Genomic DNA, 15,922 nt, shown 5'->3' with positions numbered 1-15,922 from the left:
CTCTCCAGAGGCGCCAAAATTGTGAAAAATGCAAAGTATTATAGTTTCAAAAATTTAATAAAATTTAATAGAATTTAATAGAGAAGCTATTTAAATAACAACTTTAAACATCCCAGAGAGATACAGATTTTAATTACTCTATTTATTTCCAAAATATATAATATTGACATCAAGTATTGGAATTTACTATAGAAATAGAACATTATTTCCAAACTTTTTCTACCATTCCTTTTGTGTAAGATTCAATGAGCAAATTCTTTTTAATTTATGTTATTCGATGATTAAAACATAACGCATTGCCTGACGAAATTAAATATCGTACAAAGCATGTATAAAACCCTACATGTTTTAAATGAATTTTCTCTTTCCTTTTTCGTTTGTCCTCGCGCGTTTCCCATTCTCTCTCATTCTCCATAACTATTTATCAGCCTCTCATCTGTCGTCGTGGCCGCCATTTTCTGGCCCGACAGTCGGACGCATAATTCCTCTTCGTTCTGAAATGGTTTTTCGGCGCAAACGACATTGCTCTTCGTTCCAATCGACGTTATTTCTGAATTATCAGTATTACATTGCGCTTCGACAAAACTATTTGGCGACACTGTATAAATCACAAAGCGTGTTCCTTTGCAAAAAGAATTACTTGCGGGATATTCTTCTCACAAATAATAAATAATTGCAATCAATGAATAACGTAATTATCATTAATTTGATAGAAATATTGTTTTTTTTTCTATTTGTGTAATTTATCATAACAATTTTTTTATTTTTACATAAATCATAAAAATGTTAAATAATATAATATTAAATAAAATAAATTAAATTAAATAAATAAAATAAATGTTTTGACAAACAGAGAGAATGTCATCAAATCTCAATCGGAAAAAAATATGTGCGATATTATTTCTTTTGCGTTGAAGTATTGCATATTTTGCGGATAGATTTATCTCTAACTCGTTTTATTGCGACTGTGTAATTTCGTTACGAGATATTTTCGCGAACAAATTAAAATGTGCGGGAGCTTCTCGCGCATTCAGTTCTCTTGTTGACCGATCGCTCGTCCCTCGAGATCGTCGTCAACTTTTGTGATTCATTAAGCGTGTAATGTCGCGCGCGTTCCTAAGAAGGGTCGGCTCTCTCCAACGAATCTAATTCTAACCCTGTGTTAAATCAAAACGGTGTAATAAAGCTACTGCGATCCAATTATGAGCGATGTTGCCGTTTCGTATTTAACTTAAATGAGCTAAGGCCGCGTGATACCGGCGTATTAACGTCACTTTCTCTCTTTGCATGTGATTTAAAATAGAGGAACCCCACTTTATACAAACTTATTGCGTGAAGATCCTTCGAGCGAATCATTTACACGATGATCTTCATCCTTGTTTTTATACCTGCATTTATTGTAAAAACATTATATATAATAAAAATTTTAATATACATTCGAAATATTAATATTATAAAGTCAGCTCGTAAAATTTTGATTATATCCTCAATAAATATTGGAATAATAATCGCAATTATATATAATTTTGAAATTACATTGTAAATTACAATTCTAATTTATGATATAATAAATTAGGTTGACTATTATTTACATTAGAAAAAAAACTCAAATAGATTAAATATCCCTGAAAATATACATCTCCATCAATGATAATGAATGACAAAAGTATGATGCAAAGAGCTCGAGTACATCGACATTTAATTATAAACGGACTTGCAAATTTGCTCTTCGTATCATGTTACAGTTGACAAAGAGTGCAATAACGTTAGCACGCACGTGCCCAACAAGGGTGTCATCCCTCAGGGCAATTAGATGTACTCTCTGGGAAAGAAAAAGATAAACGGCGGGTCAGCTCGCGCAATCTAATTCCGACCCTATGCAAATCGAGGCGCCCTTAACTGGCTGACGTTTCAACCCTTGACACTCACCCCTAGTAGGCGCCATAGGCTCGTACACGTAATACCGCAGTACTACTTCCTTCGATTCTCTACAACGTGACTTAAATTAACCCCAGCTGTTCCTGATGCGTTTGTCTCCCCTTTATCAGAGCTCTTTGTCTTGATACGTTTAAGAAGTATCTTAACGAAAGGTCTTTCATTATAAAACTTACAAGCCAAGAAATAAATCGTTTGTATAATAATATCATAAGTTAAAATATTGAATAAAATTTTACTGTCGCTCTCTCTCTCTTTTCTCAAATCAGTCAATAATAATTTTTATTTTGAAGAATGTAGTTCAATAATAATTTAATCAATATAATTAATTGATATGACTAATATAATCTTATAATGTTATATTATTGACTGATTTAATGTCGTGGATCGTTATTTTATATTTTTATATTTACTGCTGTGACACATACATTTTTCTGTCCAAGAAAGAGTAACAGTATACTTGATTCCGGCATAACTTTTCTAGACTTTTAGCAGACGTTATATTGCTCTGCGAAAATAATACACTCGCGACATGTGACACAAAGAATATTCTTTTGGAAGCGAATATCTTTCTATTTCGTCTCGACATATTCCTCGATGCAACTGCTAACACAAAACCGTCTTTTTATCTGACTATCTCCTCGTATCCCCGTGCATCGCTGTTTTCGACTCATATAAATCATGATGAATGAGAAAACAAGCAGCGCGCGCGTCGTACTTGAAAACATCCCCTGCGCGATATTCCTATCTCTTCCTTTCTTTCCCCATCCAGCCTCTCTCTCTTTCTCTCTGTCTTTCTCTCTTGTGACTCCCGGTACTAATTCCAACAAAAGGACCTCTTCCGCACATGGCTGATCCTACGCGGCGTGGAAAATGGAAAACACACCGCGCAAACACGATCCGCCCCGGCCGTCCGAAACACGTTGCCGGGGTGGATTTTGTCGATGAAGGGTGGTGGTCGTAGGGTGAGACAACGCTTCGCCCCATCCTGACTGCGAGCTTTTCCACCAAGTTGCAAGGGTGGATAATAGTGTGGCGATTCACGGATGAATGTCGCTCGAGTTATAATTGCAACGAGCCATAATTAGTTTTCGAAATTTAATTATTTCCGCGTTACGCGATAAATGCTGCTGGCTACCATCCCGCATCGTAAAAGCCTCCTGGCGAAGAATTATTTGACGATTTCACCGCCGCGTTACGTACGCGTTAATCTCATCTCGGGTGACTTCTTGGGATGGGGTGTCCTGTAATTGCGAATCGTTAGTCCACGTTTCGCCAAATGCGTTTTACTTACATCGATTAATTGGCGTTTGCCGGTGAAAATAATTTCTCTGGGATTTAGCTAAATACAAGTTTATCGTTTGCTATGTTGCACTTGTGTAAAGTATATATGTGTCTTTTTAATTCATTTAATTGATGTAATAAAGTCGTCGTTTCTTTCTAATACATGTTTTAAAAATATTACATTTTGTGTAAATATACGATAGAGATTATTAGATGTATACATATTTATAATGTTTGCATATTTTTACAATAAATATTTAAAATATTTATTGTAAAATATAAATATACTATTTCAAATATTTATAAATATTTAAATAAATATTTAAAAATATAATTAAAAAAATATAAGAAAAAATAAATTGACTTTAGTAAGTATGTATTTTTTTCTACCCTGATAACTGTTTATATTAAACATCCAGCGTATAAGTTTTTCGTTCGCGTAAATATTTAAATCGTAAAATCTAACTGTTGCTAGATCATAAATTACCGGGACAAATCTATTGATCAATCTTTAAAATCGCGATTCTACAGCCTGCAATCGCTCGAAGGCTCTCCATTAGCGATATGAAATTTTTCGTTATGCACATGGTGCTTCGGCGTCGATGTACCAAGTTAAAAGTAAAAATTAATTGAACACGCGACACAGAGAGTCCGGCATGTTTACAGTATGATTTATCTCTCTCTATCAGCAGCGTTTTTGCCATTTCCGTTAGGATAATTGCAACTGAATAGAGGCTTGATTAAACTGACAGATACACGCGGTGGATTATTCATAGCAATTATTCATATTTTTATTTGCGAAAAGAGCCCTAATTGCACTTTTATTCCAAGGTGCGAGCATAATTCATGATGGATAACGGAGTGAATGCAAGGAACTTTATCGGTTACGATAGTTTCTCATTGCGTCATGCCTTCATCTATCCTTGAATACGCACTTATTACGTCTTATGTGTGCGCGTTATGAAATGGAAAATATTTAAAAAATTATTACTCTTAATTGCTATTATTACAAAGCGTTATTCTTTCTATTTTCACTTATAGTATTCACATCAAATAGCTGTGAAATTGATTGAAATAATATTTAAATTAATATATTAGCGAAAAACCGAATTACGTGATTAATGATAAGTACACACTTACGTTTTTGCAGATGATATTAAAATTTTATTTTGGGCAGCGTTGGAGTGGAATAAAAATGTGCTCGCGTATGCATGTGTACTTACATACGTATCTGGTTATAACCAATTTCGCATCGTGAATATTTTATATTTCGTGAAATGTGCTGCTTGTGTAATTAAATTTGAAAGATAAAACGTTTTGATTGCTACGTAACGTTACGATCACCGATTACAATATTACAATATCTTGATATCTATCGCGTACATATCAATATCGACATTAATATTGTAATGGTTGATCATTACATTACCGTGTACCAATCGAAATGTTTAATTTTTAAAGTATAATTGTTGATATCGTTACCGTTTGTTATAATTACATAAAATCCACTTTATCGATGATATTGTTGCATATTCATATCCACGCTTATGAAAAGTAAAATATTTATTCGCGAAGAAAAGTTTGATAGGTTTTGAGCGCTGAGCACGTATATTTGTTGTCGCCATCATTACGCATGTTTGTTGATTACGTGTTTAAAAATTAATACCGTCATTCTTGCCGGCGGTTTGCATTCCGTTCTCATTGTTTCGCATTCTAAGAGCAAACATGCATACATACACACGCAAATGCGATGCTGTTAAAAAATTTATCAATACGCAAGCCACGCAAATATGGAAACGATATTTCATCTCTCTCGCCGTTGGATCTTTACATCGTTACCATGATTCCGTAATTTAGCACGTGACTGCACTTTTATGGAGCTTAACGTACATAACATAGCCCATATGTGTGATCATATATAAATTGAAAGATAAAAAGATAAAAGTTAAAAGACTATATTATATAATAAAATTCAGAAAAAGAGAGGGAATAAAAAAATTTTATTATCTATTATAAAGAAAAATTTTTTTAAATTTTGCATTTTCTTTAATGATGTGAAGATCAAAATGATGATTTTTATTATACAGAATACACACAATTGTGTATTTAATTTTTATCTGTTTCAATCTAATGGTTGTACGTTTAAATATAATTTTTATTAAAAAATTTATACGTACATTGCGTTTTTATGTCAGTTACTGATCTGCTATTTGTGCTTCCGTGTTTTATAAATATAAATCGAACGACGCTCTTGCAATGAAATGAAATGTTGTTTCAATATACGCGACAAAGATTATCACCCCACGTAATTTTCGTCCTTATTAGAAACAGACGCACGAATTCTAAGAATGAATACGGGCGAGATTCTCAAAAATTTATAGACATCACCAGTCGCACCCTCTTGGCGACCGTTCAAACAGATCCTTACAAAAGCTGTCTCCCTCCGAAATTTCGTTCGGCTCTTTGCCTGCGTGTCGCACCCTCGAAACTTACCCTTTCCCATTCACTATGGTTTATGAATCTTTTAAGGAGGTATCAAGGTATAGAAAACCGACGGCGCGGTTTTTGTTCAGCGAGCTCGTTTACCCGTTGCAAGATGTCTCGAATCTGTTAAGAGTTTGCACAGATGATTAAAGATCGTTATAAAGACACAGATGTTGAAACAGTGCTAAATTTTATTATCATTGGATATATGTATATACGGATAAAATATGTTTAAATGCAAAAAATTGCTTAATTTTAAAGAATTGATCAATATTATTAACTTTGATTTTTATATCTTTTTTATTCAATATTTGCATTTATTGGTTTAATAATTGGAGTGATTAAAAGTATAAAAAGATGAAAGCAAACGCATTTGAAGCATATATATAAATTTATTTATTTATTTATTTATTTATTTAATAAACAATAGTAATTAGAGATTTCATATTTCAATTACATTTAATAAATTTTAGCACATGCATCAAAAAATTTAAAACACTATTACTGTATCGATTCTTCTCTCTCTTCCTCTACTAGAATTTTAACATTTAACTAATGAAGAAAAAGGTTCCTCTTGACATAATATAATATCTTTATCGAAAAGAACTAGAACTTTTAAGCTGCTTAAGCAAAATCATCTATAACGGAGCATGTTTTTTTTATGTTTCAGCGATCATGGCGCATTTCTTTTTCCTGGCTGCTTTCTTCTGGCTGAACACAATGTGCTTCAACATCTGGTGGACATTTAGGTGAGTCGTAATACTTTCTACCAGTTTAAAAAAAAAATATGCATTCAAATGCGAATGGAATTGCATCGATATGTGCAATATGATTTATGCGATATATGTGGTTATAATCTTTATACAATATAATTTTGAAAAATTGTTAGACGGACTATCGGAAAAGTCTCCATAATATTTTATATTTCGAATATCTGAGAATTCGTCCCATCCTCTGATACTTTAAATGCTCGTAACATTACGTTATCGTCTTCGGAAGGTTTCTGGAATTTGCGGAATGTCATTGTACCTCGCGGCATTATCTATAAAAATGTTGAAGAAAGAAAAAATATTTCTCGAGAAAAAAAGGAGAAATAGTATCGGACACTTTGTATCAATCTTACAATAAAATACCGATGCAAAGTAAATAGTAATAAAATGTAACGTTATGTAATATGAATAGTTTCCTCTTTTCATATAGATTCGAAGAAATTCATAATGTCGAAATTTAGCGAACCGCAATCGGAAGGCTCGAAAGAGAGAGAAAAACATTTGCCTGGCAAACAGCCGACAGCACGCGGTTTTATCGATTCGGACCGGTTTAGCTTTAGAGCACGCCGCTTTTATTCCTAGAATAATAAAATACCTAATTATCCCGACGAATATCGATGGCGCGAGATAATGGCGAGATAAACCTAATTAACGCGTCGCCTCATTATGTGGCCCGAAATAATTATACAATGCGGATAAATCGTCCATACGCGAACAAACGATCATAATAATTGAACTAAATTTCAAGCTTTATTCGTGTCTTGCCTGCGGCATTTTGTAACTAATTAAAGTCTATTCATCCATGTATAATTATAAAAACTAGAACCCTCTCTCTCTCTCTCTCTCTCTCTGCGCGAGAGAGTATAAATCATAAATGTGCAATTGTACTCTCACGATTATGTCTCATTTACGCAATCGCTCGATTAAAGTACCATGCAGACTATAACAAATTTATTTTCAGAATTTATATAGCGAGATTTTTTGATCAATTTTTGCAATATACAAACTTCCGCGATAATTATATTTCCAAAGAAAAACGTCAAAACATCAAATTTTATATGAAACATTTTGCGAATTGCCTGTTCGAGCTACGATATAATAATTTCCCGATAATAATTTCCCTTATTTTGTTTAATAAATTGGAAATCTTTACTTCTAGTAGTTATATCTTAATTTAAAAATCGGTAATCGAGAGATGAATTTAATGTAGAAAATCGATTCTTTATATTTTGACGCATCAAGAAATCTTGCTATATATAATAAAAAAACCTCTAATATTTATTAATATATTTATTTTATAAAACTCTAGTACTTGTTAACATTTTACATGAAGTTAATCTTTAAATTGAAACTTTAAATTGAATAAGTTTAATAAAAATACCCTTAAATATATACGGTTTGTAACTAAAGTCATGGAAGAATTATAATCATTAGGGATCATTTTAGTAGATTATCGTCGCACGGTAGAAGCTTTGCTCGTTGAAGGAGAATCAGGATAAGAGATTGGATCAGGATCACTCGGTCGGCTGGTTAATGCGATGCAACGCGGTCACTATAACGGGTCTCTTCTTCGTCTTGCTCTTGGCTCTTGGTACACGCGGTTCCATGGCGTACACTCTCTTTTCTACTTTCTTTCTCTCAACCAATCGTCGGGTTTCTTCGCGCGTTATTTTTCCCGTTTGATCGAGGATCTGCCGTCTGCATCTCACCGTGCATAATTATGCACGTTCGCAGCTGAATCGGTTCGTGACGTCTGATTCGAAATATAAATTGATATAACAATTTCAACTCGAAATCAGAAATACTGTATCTGCGCATTTTATCGCGTTCTCCGAATTGTTTTCCGTCTATTATATTACAGATCGTTGCAGTTTAAAAGTTTTCGGCGAAAAAAGCGATAAAAAAAGTGCACACATTAATTTAATATACTTAACATAATTAATTAATAACAATTAATTTTATTACGTATACAATTTTTTAATTAATATATTTAATTAAAAAATTGTATACGTAATAAAATTACATTTCTATAAAAGTTCGTTAGCCCGTGTTTTCTCGTAACGTGTCTCACTTTCTCGTAACCGTTTCGATTCGCGTTATTGCAACACGAATACACGTGCACCAATGATACCTAATAACGCTAATAAACCGCGTAACCAACGGAACCTCTGACTTTTTGCGAACCAGCACGGGAGACTAAAAATATTTAAACGCGTGCGGTAAGCCACGGTAAAGCATTTACATTAATCGCCCTGACTTTTCACGACCAGCGTGGTTCGATGAACTTGCACTCGCACTTTTATCTGCGTTTTTTTTCGTCTCTCTCTCTCTCTCTCTCTCTCTCTCTCTCTCTCTTTCTCTTTCTCTCGCACACGCCAAAACTGTCGGCGACACGTGCGCCGGCGTGTTGTATCCACTTGTTGAAGTGTCAACGGCACGTTGCGCGTTCACGGTGGCTGCACGATGTACTCCGTGATTTTCGAGCTGGAAAATTATCCTGATGTCATTTGCGGCTATGCGCGCGCGTTTACGCACGGTCGTTGCACTGACCATCACTGCTCGAGTATATCCGATAATCTGTCCCTCTCTCTCTCTATTTTTTCTTACGGCTCGTCGGATTTGATACTGTTGGCGATGTTCGTCTATCAGTTCGCTGAACACCAGATTGCATTGTCATACGAAACATTATCGTCCAAAACTCGCTAATTCCAACTCATAATTTGAGTGAAAAGTTTGTGAATGTATGAGTCAGTCGTAGCAAAAATATAACGATACGCTTTGCTCGGCTGTCATTTTTTAAATCTCATCTCGGTGGTTATCTCCATTTTTAAGAGAGAATAAAATTTTCGAAAAAATTTGTTCACAAAAAATTATTTATTGAAATTTTGTTTATAATACTTATAAATAGCAGTCTTACGTTATTATATTTTTAGAGATATTAATATTCAATTTACTGAGAATTGAATTTTATAATCCACTGAGACGATAAATGTTCAATCGCAAACAATATTATTACAGATATCTGAGTAATTTAATTGAGTATTTTGTATAAATCCGTTTCTGAGGAACATATTCCACTATTCTGGTCACATTCGCCGGCAAGTACGTTGTTTTACACAATGTCGAGCGCTATATTGAATCGAGAGAGCCAACTAATTTCGCGACTCGTGTAATTTTCTTAGGCTTCCGCGACAGAAGCAACCAAGCGTTCGACGCTACCAATTAGCAGTACTTGTGATATTATACCACCAACGAGAACCCGATGCCATTACCGTTACGTTTAATTGCACGCGAAGGTCGGGTACATTTTCCCGCGTGAGAAGATTCATCTTATGCTTTCCGCCTTCCTTCTTCCCTCTCTCTCTTTCTCTTTCGCTCCGATATTTTCGCGCCTATATTTTCTGAGAAATTGTTCAATTATCTAACATCCAAGCAGCTTCCCACGATCAACTACAACCGATGTTGCGACCTCGACGTGTATTTAGCGTTTCGTCTCTAAGTGAGTTTGCATTCTGGTAGCCACTATCTTTCTGTCGACGCTAAGAGTTTTCACAAAGACTCGGCACAGGCCTCTGTCATTTGTTCCCCGATAAAAATATTTTAACGCTTACGTATGTGTAAATGCAATATACATATTTTTGCAATAATATTAATCTTGAGATTGTACGATTAAAGTAAATAATTTTTGCATTCCGAGACGCGAACAAAGAGGGATTGATGAGCGGCTACTTTAGGAAAGGAATGAAAAATCGACTCTAGAATCCAGAACCCCAATTATTCGAGTAAAATTGTCGTCTCTTGGAAGTTTAACAGTAGCCGGTTGAGAAGAACGATGTGCAGGCGAATTCGCCTTTAATTCGAGTAACACAATCAGTCATTGTCAACAACGAAGGAACTAATCTCAATGGCTTCCAGTAAGACAATGGCCGATCCAGTCGGCGAAAAGCAAAACAAAGCCAACGTGTATCGTCCTGCGAAGAGTGGTCAAATGTTTTGCTGCTCGCGTATATACACATACACGCAGTTCGTTAAGGTCTCTTCTGTTCCCCTGAAGGACTAGCTCATTAACTTCGTTTATCTCGCTCTCGATAGCCGGCTCGTTCTTCTCGATTTCTTTGGTCGCGCACGACTAAGCGTCTGTGCGTGACACGAGTGGTTAAGAGTCTCGACGACGAATTATCACTGGCAAATATTTCCCGATAAAAATTTTACGAGAGTAAAAAGTAAATTTGAACGCATATAATTTGTATTTTTTTTTTTTTTGTAGAAATCTGTCAAGATCATCTGTCTTGATTTACTTGATCATTTTTTCTTACAAAAAGGTATATCTTATTTTCTAAATGTGTGATTGAACATAATTTGCTAATATATCTCGTTTATCACCTCTTGTTAACTGCTAATCGCTAGAATTAAGAAGGTGCTTAATCGACTAAGAAAAGGCTACGATGAGGCCGTGATTAACTGTACCGGGCTTAATCTTATCGCGTGGCGACCGCGTCGTAATGATAGTCGATTAAGCACCCTTCTGTGCTCTCGTGACTCATTATCTCTCTTCCCTCGTTCTCCAGAGTCACCAGATTTTTTTTCGCCGGACCTTCTCCTAATCTGCTTCCGGATCCCGCATCGATGGGTCTTTTCTAACTCGATAAATTTCCGCCTCGCTGAAATTATCGGAATTCTCGCAACGTTTAATCTCGCGATTTATATCTCCCTCACCCTCTTTGTTCCTTGAGAAGGACGTGTTGATTTTAACGGCACGTCAGTTAACTATAAATACATCGATTCTCGTTCATTGACGGGTTTGTTCGCACGTCGAAGTCGATGCCAAGAGGAACGTGACCCAAATATCCGAAACTAGGCCTCCGCGAGTGAGAGAGATACTTGTCGAATTTCGCAAGGCACAATGGCCTTCTTGTAACTGTAATACGTATGTATATTCAACTGGTCCGTTGGGAGGAGGACCGGGACGAGGTCTCTCCTCCTTTACGATCAATCACGTTCGCGCGAGATTGTATCTTGCGTAATTTGATCTTGTTGCGGATCATTTATCTCGTTGCACGAATAATTTCCGACAAGAATTATTTAGCGAGAAAAATGCGGAAAACTGCGCCCAAGCACATACATCGGGCCAATTGTTTCTTTATTTATCTATCTTTAATTAGTATCTATTAATTATTATTTTTATAATAATTTATAATAATTTATATATATATAATATATAGATATCAAGATAAATTAAAAGAAACAATTTTTAAGATAAAAAAAGCATGTTAAAACTTTCTCCATTAAATATACATATAAACTTTATAAAATATTGATGGAAACAAATGTGTTATTTTTTTACACACAAGCATGTTTAATTTTATTCATTAAACTACACCTAATTTCAAACAAAACAATAATATATCGATGCATTTTTCTCGATCATTTTCACCTTCGACTATTGTATAGACCGGGTATTTGAGATCCTTCGGGCTCGAAAATCAACAGACCTAAGAGGGAACTCGTTCGGGATACACTCTCCGTACGAGTGTGGCGAGATACTCGTGCGAGACCCGTTGCAGGCAAACGCGGAAAGCACGGCAAACCGACAGCTACGACCGCAAACGCGACGGTCAGCGTAGATATCTTGTTGCGGCCACCGCAGTCTCGAGCACTCGACGAAGAAGTTACTGCCAGGCCGAGTTTCGAAGTCGGGCGGTTAAGCTAATTTAGGGTCACGGACGAGAGAAACTCCGGCCGCGACCCGTCTCGAGTGCTATCGAACTCGGGGCGAGATCGAGCAGTAAAGCGAAATCGCGAGTGTATATACAGATATTCGATTCTAAGGACTAGAAGTCATACTATCGACTAACGAGGTTTAGATGTCTAGCTTTGCTTTTACGGTACTAAATGTTAATCTGTAAATTGATAAAAGTGGAGTTGGCTAAATCCCACATTTTTTTATATCAAATCCATGTCAATGGTAAAAATCGGATTTTCTGGAAAAACTGATCCTTTTTATTAAAAATATAAAATAGAAAATTTTTATCGATATTTTTCAATTGAAGAGAATTTTGTTAATTTAAGCTTTATTCAAAATAAAATCTGTAATAGATTAGGAATCATAGCAAATAAATTAATTTTTTTTGTTAGAAGATATTGTATAGTTAATACGAATCAAAGATATTAATAAAAATTTTTAATTCTATTATTATAACATTTTTCTTGTTATTAAACTAAAAATTAATATAAAATTTAATAATATTTATAGCTTCAAAATTTTGGTTTTAAAAATTTCACATTAATTTGAATTAAAAAAGACTTTATTATTAGATTGACTCATTTCATTTTTTTAACAATAGTATGATTTATTAATTAAACCAAAAATCTTTTTAAATACATAAAATTATGTATATATATTTTAATATTACATTTATTAGTATTAGTTATTTTTATAGTTTTTGCTAGTTTATTCCATTACGCAAAATCCGGGACAGTAAAAACTCATTGGATTTTTCCGGTCAATGCTAGATAAAAGTGTACAGAGGAAAAAAAGCGATTTACGTGTCGAAATGTCTTAAGTCTTGCAAAATATACAGTACGTAAATGGTTTACGAAATCGAGAAGTGGAACAAATTAAATTCTCTGATGCTAAATATTTATAAATTAATTTCTAAATTAATTTCTTAATTAATTGAATTAAAAATTTGCTAAATTAATCATCATTATTACGCGTAATCTCATACAGAAGATGGTTTGGAGGGAAAGAAGCTACGCTTTCTAGATCAGAGCAGGTGAACGACTTCGGCGTCCTTCCTCCTTTTCCTCTTGGCGGTGTTGCTCGTTACGCGTTAGATAATGCATGCAAATTGTGTTAACGTAACGTGACTGTCGGCTCTAAAAGCCGGGGACCTCGGCCGGTTTTGCTAGTCAACGACCCACCCGTGTAAAGATAGACGAATAATCGTCGTTACACTCGCTCGATGTGCAGCTTCCATTCCCGCAGTCTATTATGCGACTGTCGGCTATGGCGGTGGCGGTGTCATGAAATGCGGTGTCCCCGCGGGAACCCGCCAGCGGCAAACCGACCGAGTGAATCACGCGAGCTTTAGAATTCAGGACACGTGTTGCTGGTCCCCGTATCCCGCTCCTCTGGATTTTATTTTTCGCCCGTTGTGATCTTCGGATTCAGATTCGATTTGTTCCGGGGCGTTTCCTCCATCCGCGAACCATTTGATTCGGTTCTCGCGTAAACTGACCATACCGGATATCCGGGAGAAATATTGCATACGTTGTTTTTCTTATTAGTTATATTATTATATTTTTATATATTATTCTTATTTATATTATTATTTATATATATTTATATATATATATATATTTTTTTTTATTTATATATATTTTTGAATTTTATAATATTTTGAATATTTTGAAATTTCACGTTTACTCTTTCTTATCGAAAACGTGCCGAAAAGAACTATTGGAAGTTTTTCGAATTTCGATCGAATGTCGAACAAAATTCAATTATTTATGCGCTGTGGCTCTTATCCCAATTTTGATTTAATTTTTGTTTATTTATTTATTTGAGCCAAATTCCATATTATTAATTTCAATTATTTATTTTCGTCTCTACAATTTAATTCGCGTAATAACATCATTTTCTAACGCACTAATAACAACTTCACCATCTCCCACAAAGTTGCGATACATAATATAAAATAAATCTCAAAAGGCATAAATAATTAGCTAATAGTTGAAACATTTATTGCTACCATTTCGTACTAAATCTCTAGGCGATGCTAAATGAGATCCTATGAACCGGCGCGGCTTCCAGCTTGGCTCATTAGCTACCGTGGAGCACTTTTCCTCTCTCTCTCTCTCTCTCTTTCTTCCAGGCACATATACATGTATATATGATGAGTACCAACTCGCGCGCGGCCAGAAGCCACAGCTTGAGTGAATCACGCGAAACCTTTAGAACTCGCGCACTACCGGGGTTCTCCGACGCAAACATGATACTCCCTCGTATCTTCGCCGTGTATTTTTGTTCCCCTTTGGTACGTGCCGCGCGAAAGATATATTTTCCGCGAAATAAAGCAGGGTTTATTACCATGATCGATGTCCCCGCCCCCGTCCTTGCGCGCGTGATGAAATTCTCTGTACTCGCGGTAATCGCGAACGTGTAGGGAGAACTGATGAAAACGAATCACGGCACAATAGACCGCGTCGGGGGCTACAGCAGCCGATTTCCTTCGAACTGGATCGGGGGCGTCTCAGGAGCCCGTCTTCGTTCGGATCGTGTTGCGACTACGTAATGCGCCATTTGCATAACACAATTGCGCGATACAGTCACGCAGGACGACGCTGCCCCGCACGTCCATTCGGCTCTCTGCGTGTTGTAATAACGCAAAATAACAATGTATTATAGTAATCACGTTAAATTGCAGCTGTAACTTGGCTTGCCTTTTTGCCATTTCGAGACGGCACCGTCTCGCATGTCGACTTACGACGTGATATTCCCTTGTTTTCTCATTTATCGCTAATTTACCTGGGCCATTTTCTTGAAATCTTAATCAGAAATAATGGGATATTAATGCGATGAAATTTGTCTACAAATTACGTTTGTAATATTTTGTTACAAAATTTCAGAATAATTATTTAGTGCATTTAGGAATATATTTTAATTTTTTGTTTAATTATTATTAATATATTGACCACTCTAGTCGCGTGATAATTTACGATGGCAAACATTTTGTTAGGAATACGTTGAATTTCATAAATGATTGACGCGAACAAACTGTAAGGAACATCTTCATAGACATTCGCGAGAACAAAAGTTGCTTTGGCGCGAATGTACTTTGAGACGCAACTATATCTTCTCGTGTACCGTGAACAGACCGAGTAAATCATGAACGGTCGTTAGAATTCAGAGCCGAGTTCTCTTGAGATCGGTGCAAAGAAAAGAATATCTCTTGGTGAGCGGTGCCAAAGATTCATGCTATAGTTCGTCTACTTCTTGTCGATATTTTCTTTTTTCTTCCCCTTTCTTCGATTTCTTCACCCCCTACATCTTTTTTTTCATCCCAATCTCATTTTTAACAAAATATCTGTTTTATGTATTTTTACTAACGATGTCAGGAAATCGTAAATATATTCCATGATAAAATTTCTTTAATAATTAATTTCTTATCTTTCTATCTCAATGAATTATGGTTTATCTCTCTTGTCATTTTAGCAAATTTTTCTGTATTTGATCTCACAATTAGCTATCAATCAAACAACTAATTCCAATAGGTACATTATACATTCTGCACTTTGCGCACTTTAAACTTTCTTATATATATTATATATATATTTCCCAGATTATAATCCACTTTTTATTTTTAAAAATTCCTCGTTATACCATCGCATATTATCTCACGTTCCATCGTACTTTTCCACGTGCTTCTCGTATAATTATATTAAAA

The 15,922-nt window shown here is 35.2% G+C and overlaps 1 protein-coding gene across 1 annotated transcript in view; it reads left to right on the top strand.

Annotated features, from left to right (window-relative positions):
* Positions 1-15,922, top strand: part of Mthl1 (adhesion G-protein coupled receptor methuselah-like 1) — a 131,055-nt gene that overhangs the window by 46,163 nt on the left and 68,970 nt on the right. Inside the window, exon 4 of the mRNA XM_083100100.1 lies at positions 6,374-6,452. Within this exon, the coding sequence (XP_082956226.1) occupies positions 6,374-6,452 (79 nt within the window). The remainder of the gene's footprint in view (positions 1-6,373; positions 6,453-15,922) is intronic.

Source organism: Camponotus vicinus, unplaced genomic scaffold, assembly GCF_025532165.1.
Source record: "Camponotus vicinus isolate PSW18456_S1 unplaced genomic scaffold, iyCamVici1.0 SCAF_5, whole genome shotgun sequence".
NCBI classification, from domain to species: Eukaryota; Metazoa; Arthropoda; class Insecta; order Hymenoptera; family Formicidae; genus Camponotus; species Camponotus vicinus.
Note: the sequence above shows the minus strand (reverse complement) of the source record. Positions and strands in the feature narration are given on the sequence as shown.